General features: G+C 32.0%; 1 protein-coding gene across 1 annotated transcript in view; it reads right to left on the reverse strand.

Annotated features, from left to right (window-relative positions):
- The window catches only part of LOC107726576 (kunitz-type protease inhibitor 1-like), a 25304-nt gene that overhangs the window by 1446 nt on the left and 17416 nt on the right, over positions 1–6442 (reverse strand). Inside the window, exons 6-10 of the mRNA XM_016536211.1 lie at positions 4351–4398; positions 3897–4028; positions 3398–3448; positions 1952–2122; positions 1036–1095 (exon numbers count right to left, since the gene is read on the reverse strand). Coding sequence (XP_016391697.1) covers positions 1036–1095; positions 1952–2122; positions 3398–3448; positions 3897–4028; positions 4351–4398 — 462 coding nt within the window. The remainder of the gene's footprint in view (positions 1–1035; positions 1096–1951; positions 2123–3397; positions 3449–3896; positions 4029–4350; positions 4399–6442) is intronic.

The raw sequence follows: 6442 nt of genomic DNA on the forward strand, positions 1-6442 counted from the left end.
ACACCTAGGATGCCTTGAGGGTGAGTAAATTATAGGCTAATTTTCATTTTTGGGTGAACTAACCCTTTAAGACTGGGTTTGTGCTCCAGGATCACATTTTAATATATTATATATATTTCACAGACTTTTACATTAAATGTTCCCTCCTGGTGGAATGACCTGTCCAACTCAATCCATCGTCAAGAATCGGCTAAAAACACACGTCTTCCATCTTTATTTGACCCTCTAACTCTAGCACTCTCTATTCTAATTCTATTCTTTAAAAAAAAAAGGTCTCTTTTAGACTTGCACTCTATTTATTTACTAACTGCTTGTTTTCTTGAAAAAAAAAAAAACTAACACTAGCTTCTCTAATGTTTTTGTATTCTATCTATTTGTTTTCTTTTTATTTATTATACAATTAACAAAAGCAAAAAAAGGCCTCTAACACTAGCTTGCTCTATTCGGTTTCTATTCTATCTGTTTTCTTTTTATTTATTATATAATGTAAAAAATAATAATAAATATAATACATAATTACAGTAATATTGTATATAATATTATTTAATAATTATACAATATATAAAAATATTTTAAAAAATTTTATTTTATTTCAGCTATTTGTCAAGGCAACATTTCCCATTTATTTCATTTCATTCATTTATGTTGTTGTCATAAAATGTCTTTATAGTTTTCATTAATTTTTATTTCAGTCTTAGTTACATAAAAAAAAAGTAGTAGAAATAATAATAACTAGATATGTACATTTTCTGACGAAAATGTAAAAGGGTTGTTATGGTGGTTGCTAGAGTGAATGCATGAAAATGAGTAAAATTTTACTTCAATAAAAAATAAAAATAAAGATGATTAAATTATAAACTATAATAGTCTCTCAATAATACTAAAATAACCCTGAAACAGACACTGAGCAACAGGTCACTCACGATACTTCGGTTAAACTTATGATTCATTTCCCATACACTCAACATTCATCTTTTAAAGGAAAGCATGCAAGGAATGCTATTTCTGCTGTGTGTTTTGTATAAGCGGTGTTACCTGTTTCGCTCGTGCTTTCTTGCTTCTCAAACTGAGCTCGTCTGGCAAACACGTCAGACTCTGAAAGAAAATAAACGTGAATCTTATGTTTTCTTAAACTTCATTTGCACGACACAGTGACCAGCTATGGACGAACATCTAAGAAATATGACTTTACAACAGTTGCAAACAGCTATTTCATCAGAAAAAGAGGGACTGATGAAATCAGGAAATTCTGAATTCAAATCTAAGGCTTTTTAAGAAGAGCTGCACAAATAAAATGAATATTGTATGAGTGGGGTAGGGCTACGGTAACATTAAAACTGTAAAAAGACATGATTTACAGTTCTGATACAGATTTTCTCAAACTTTTTACAAAATGATAAACTTCACATTTTGGCCTTTAAACCATTTCTTAATAAAAGGGATGAGTGAAAAGTATTAATTATTATATTCATTTAAAACAAATATCTTACGGTCTTAATTGTTTTGATTTTGCATATTAGAGTCTTGTCAGTCCAATGGTTCACATTTACAACCGCTGTGTAAAAATATGGTTCGATTTTCACACAGATCTGAACAAAAACAGCAGATGGGCCGATTGAAAATGCAAATGAATTGACTGCCAGTAGATGGCGCTTTCGGAGCGGTTTCCCTGCGCTCATAAATGCTGCTTTTATGAAAATGCCACTGAAAGTTTTCTGAAGACGGTCGGTTCCTTTCAGAGATGCATTCATATAAACCCCCGCAGCGCATTTTGACTTTGACAGCGAAATCACAGCCTTTTGAAGTTTCATTAATTAATATCAGTGTTGCCAAGTCCGCGGTTTTCCATCCCCAGATTATAGACACACATTTTCCTCACAATAACATGCACGGATGAATAATTCAAATAATAAAATACTACTACTACTAATAATAATATAGTAAAAATTACCAGACACTCCATTGCACGACCGCATGCACTTCTCCTCCGTTTCAAAGCGGTTTTCATTCCCATCACAGCCGCCGTAGTTGAAGCGGTTACAGAGCCTTTCATACGGATTGTAGTACCAGTTAGTGAAACTTGCGCGACAGGGTCCCGTTACTGGCGGCTCCACGCAATGAACTGGAAGAGTAATTCATAATCATTTTAATAATGAATTTAATATTAAGGAGGCACTAAAACAGTATTATATGTGACCCTGGAGCACAAAACCTGTCTTAAGTGTCAATTTTTCGAAATTGAGATTTATACATCATCTGAAGCTGAATAAATAATATTTCCATTGATGTATGGTTTGTTAGGATAGGACAATATTTGGCTGAGATACAACTATTTGAAAATCTGGAATCTGAGGGAGCAAAAAAATCTAAATATTGAGAAAATCATCTTTAAAGTTGTCCAAATGAAGTTCTTAGCAATGCATATTACTAATCACAAATTAAGTTTTGATATATTTACGGTAGAAAATTTACAAAATATTTTCATGGAACATGGTCTTTACTTAATATCCTAATGATTTTTGGCATAAAAGAAAAATCGATAATTTTGACCCATACTATGTATTGTTGGCTATTGCTACAAATATACCCCAGCTTTTGTGCTCCAGGGTCACATATTATGACAAAATTATAATTTCACAAAAATAAAACAATAACGTATGACGAATAAAATATTTTTAACAGTTCCTAATTGTATTTTAGATTTTAATTTACACAAACTGTGAATACGCAAATACAACTTTTGTAACTTTTTAAAAAACACAATGCAGTGAACAAGATTTTCAAGATAAAACTATAATCAATACATGTTTAAAAAGGTTTAGGTTTGCATAAATAATGACAGAAAATGAAATATAAATGAAATGCAGTAATGGCTTTTCAAGATAAAATTATAATTTTTAAAGTTACACAAATGGCATATAACAAAATGAAATACAGTAATCAGTTTTTCAAGATTACTGAAGATCATTTAAAAATATGTATTTTAGGTTTGCATATATCATAAGAATAAATATAAAATAATTCAGTGATGAGTTTTTAAAGGTAAAGTTATAATCAATAAATTCTTAAAAATATGTTTAAAGTTTGCATATATCATAAAGTAAAATGCAAATGAAATACAAATGAGTTTTTTATAATCAAAAATCTCTAAAAAGAAATTTTTAATGTTTGCATATTTAATAACAAACAATTAAATATAATTAATTGTTGAAGTGATGAACAGTGATGAATTTTTCAACAAAATAAAAATACTTCCAACAATATATATTTCAGGTTTGCATATAACAAAAAAAAAAAAGAAATACAGCGATGACCTTTTCAAGATAAAATTTTAATCAATAAATACTTAGCGAGATATATTTAAAGTTTCAAGTTAAAAATATGAAATATGAATCACCTTTGCTTTTGTCCACAGGAATATCCAGCAATCGACGGAACTTGCTGTCCACTGAACAGAAAAACAAGAAAAAAATGAATCAATTCAATCACACATAAAACTAATAAATGAGCCTGAACCTGAACCTTATTTCAATCCCTAAATAAAAAAATAAAATAAAAATAATTCTGTCATCATTTACTCCCCTTAGGCTCAATCCTGTATGTTTTTTACTAAATGAAAGCAGAAGGGACTTTTGAGATCAAAAGTGACAATAAAGCAGCATAAAAGCATTACGTATATGTAATACTTTATTTGAAGTCTTCCCATGTCAAAAGCTAGCTTTTCGGTGAATAACAACTCAATAACAAAAAACAAAGCTCTAGTATGACTTCAGATAACTTGGCATTTCAGCAGACATACAAGGCATACAGGTGCGAGTAAATGATGTCAGAATGTTTATTTTTGAGTGAACTATTCCTTTAACTACTAAGGTAATGTGTATGTATCATGTTTTTACGTTTGGAGCATTCAGCCTCGTCCGAACCGTCGCTGCACTGCGGTTCCCCGTCACACTCCAACTCTTTCTCGATGCAGCATTTACTTGAACATGAGAAATGATCTGGACCGCAAACCACGTCACACTGCTCACCTGTGTGTGTTTGAAAGAGGATCTTGTCAATGCCTACATGAATATTCTAGACACTAATTCAAATGAAACGTCTCAGGTTACGTATGTAACCATGGTTCCCTGAGAAGGGAATGAGACACTGCGTCCTCTAGAGGTCGCTATAAGGAAACTAGAGAATGCGGTTCTAAGTTCCCTCGAAAGGGAACGTCTCAGGTTAGGTATGTAACCATGGTTCCCTGAGAAGGGAACGATTCACTGCGTCCTCTAGTTTCCTTATAGCGACCTCTAGAGGATGCAGTTCGAAGTTCCCTTGACAGGGAATCATCAGCAATCATGGACTTACGATGATCGTGGATCGGACCTAATCTTCCAGACGGTGGCTTAGCAGAAGCTGCAATAAGAAAATATTTAATGTAAAACAGCAGCACCTGAAATCATTTTTGAAAAGTCACTCTTAAAAATGTGTTAGTGTAATTAAATTAGGCAATGAAATACCAAATAAAGTGTAAATTATTTTTAATAAGCATGCACAGGCAGACTTGATGAATAATTCAGGGATTTCTGAACGAGCCGTTTACTCTGAAAGCATCACTGATGACACCTCTGCTTTGTTCGTTTCAGTTTATGTTCAATTTAACAGGCAATGCATGTTTTTAATGCAGTTTCATAAAAAGAAACAGCCTAAAATATCTAACACAATTCAGTTTGACCATCATCTGGCTTATTTAGCGAGAACCAGAATAAAAACCCCAAAGCCTCATGACTGGTAAACCTAAACGTCAAACATTTAAATACATAATAATAAATCGCTTGTCCTCATTTGCTTCTGACAAAAGAGTCTGCTAAATGAGTAAATGCATTTAGGTCAAAATAGGGTTATGCTTTAATAAAGACAACATTTACATGGGAAAACGTCACAATAAGTATATCATAAAGCTATAAAAGGCAAGGTAAAAATTTTGTATTACATGCCTCTAGTATTATACGTTTCATGCTTGTTTAAATAAACACTTTTTTTATATACACATTTTGCACAATAATGGCATTACACTTGCATTACCTTTAATTTAATTAGTAAACAAGTTTTACTTGCAGAATATATAATAATATATCATTTTAATATATATTAATATATAATTTTACTTAATGTAAAAAAAATTTTTTTTAGTCATCCTATATTACCATTTTCTGCTATTTTCTAATTTTATCTGTTCTAATTTACTGGCATCTGTCACAAATCATTTTAACCATCATCTGGTTTATTTTTCAAGAAAACCACCAAAGCTTCATGACTGGTAAACAACGATTTAAATAAATTTATGATATATTTATTTGGATGAAAGCGTCTGCTAAATGAATACATGTAGAAGTATTTAGGTTGGAATAGGGTTACATTTTAATAAGACAAACATGTTTAGTTTTACAATATTTACTTGGAAAAGGCATTAGTATATTATAAACCCATAACAGATAAGGTAAAAGTAATTTTGCATTAGATATCTAATATGTGTTTCATTAAATTAATAAATGAACACTTTTATACACAATTTGCACAATAACAACCATTGTGCAGTATACTTAATTGAATTAGACTTTCTACTAGTTCTTTTGCACTATGATAGTTTTATCTGTAATTAACTGGCATGCACTTATAACCAGTGGTGAGGTGGAGGGTATACGCAGGTATACGGCGTATACCCACTTCTTTATCAGTCGGCTTTGCGTAGACCCACTTCTAAATCCCCTCTGATGCGCATCATTCATTAGTGTCCTGCAAAAACCGGTAAACTCCTGTAAACTTTTCAGTCCAAGGATCTAGTAAACGAATGCGTTCAAACAGTAAATTCAAAACAACTCAGAAAACCCAACCGATTTCATCAGAGATTGTGTAGAGTCGAGTCCAGATGTCAGTAAATTATTATTTTCAGCGTGTATTTGGTTTAAAAGCACGAGTGTTATACTGGATGGTGACTGAAGGAGTTTTAGATTATGCGCTGGTCTAGTTATTCTGAATGGATCGCATAGTAGCATGTACAGTAAAATCAAGACAGCAGGTTTAGTGGTCTTTTGGCGTCTCCCTGTGGTCCTATTTGATATCGCAGCTTGACTGGAGCTTATTTATATTAAAAAAGGTGATGGGGATGGGGGGATAAATTGATTGTCACGATTTAAACAAAAATAAATAGAGATCATTATTCTCCTACGAACAGACAACTAAACAAAATAGCATGTAATGTAGGCTACTAGAGGTTCTGACAAAATGTTAATTGCTGCAGTCTATTTTTTTATTTATTTGAATCTGCACCTCTTCTGTGGCAAATTTTAATTTCATAATGATTCTTACTCCGTGAAGTCAAGCAGCAGAAGTTAAGGGACAATATGCAAATACTACTGGCCCATTTTGGGGTGAACTAAATATACAAGACTAGTTTTAC

This window comes from Sinocyclocheilus rhinocerous, unplaced genomic scaffold, assembly GCF_001515625.1.
Source record: "Sinocyclocheilus rhinocerous isolate Xijiao unplaced genomic scaffold, SAMN03320098_v1.1 scaffold1930, whole genome shotgun sequence".
In the NCBI taxonomy this organism is placed as follows: domain Eukaryota; kingdom Metazoa; phylum Chordata; class Actinopteri; order Cypriniformes; family Cyprinidae; genus Sinocyclocheilus; species Sinocyclocheilus rhinocerous.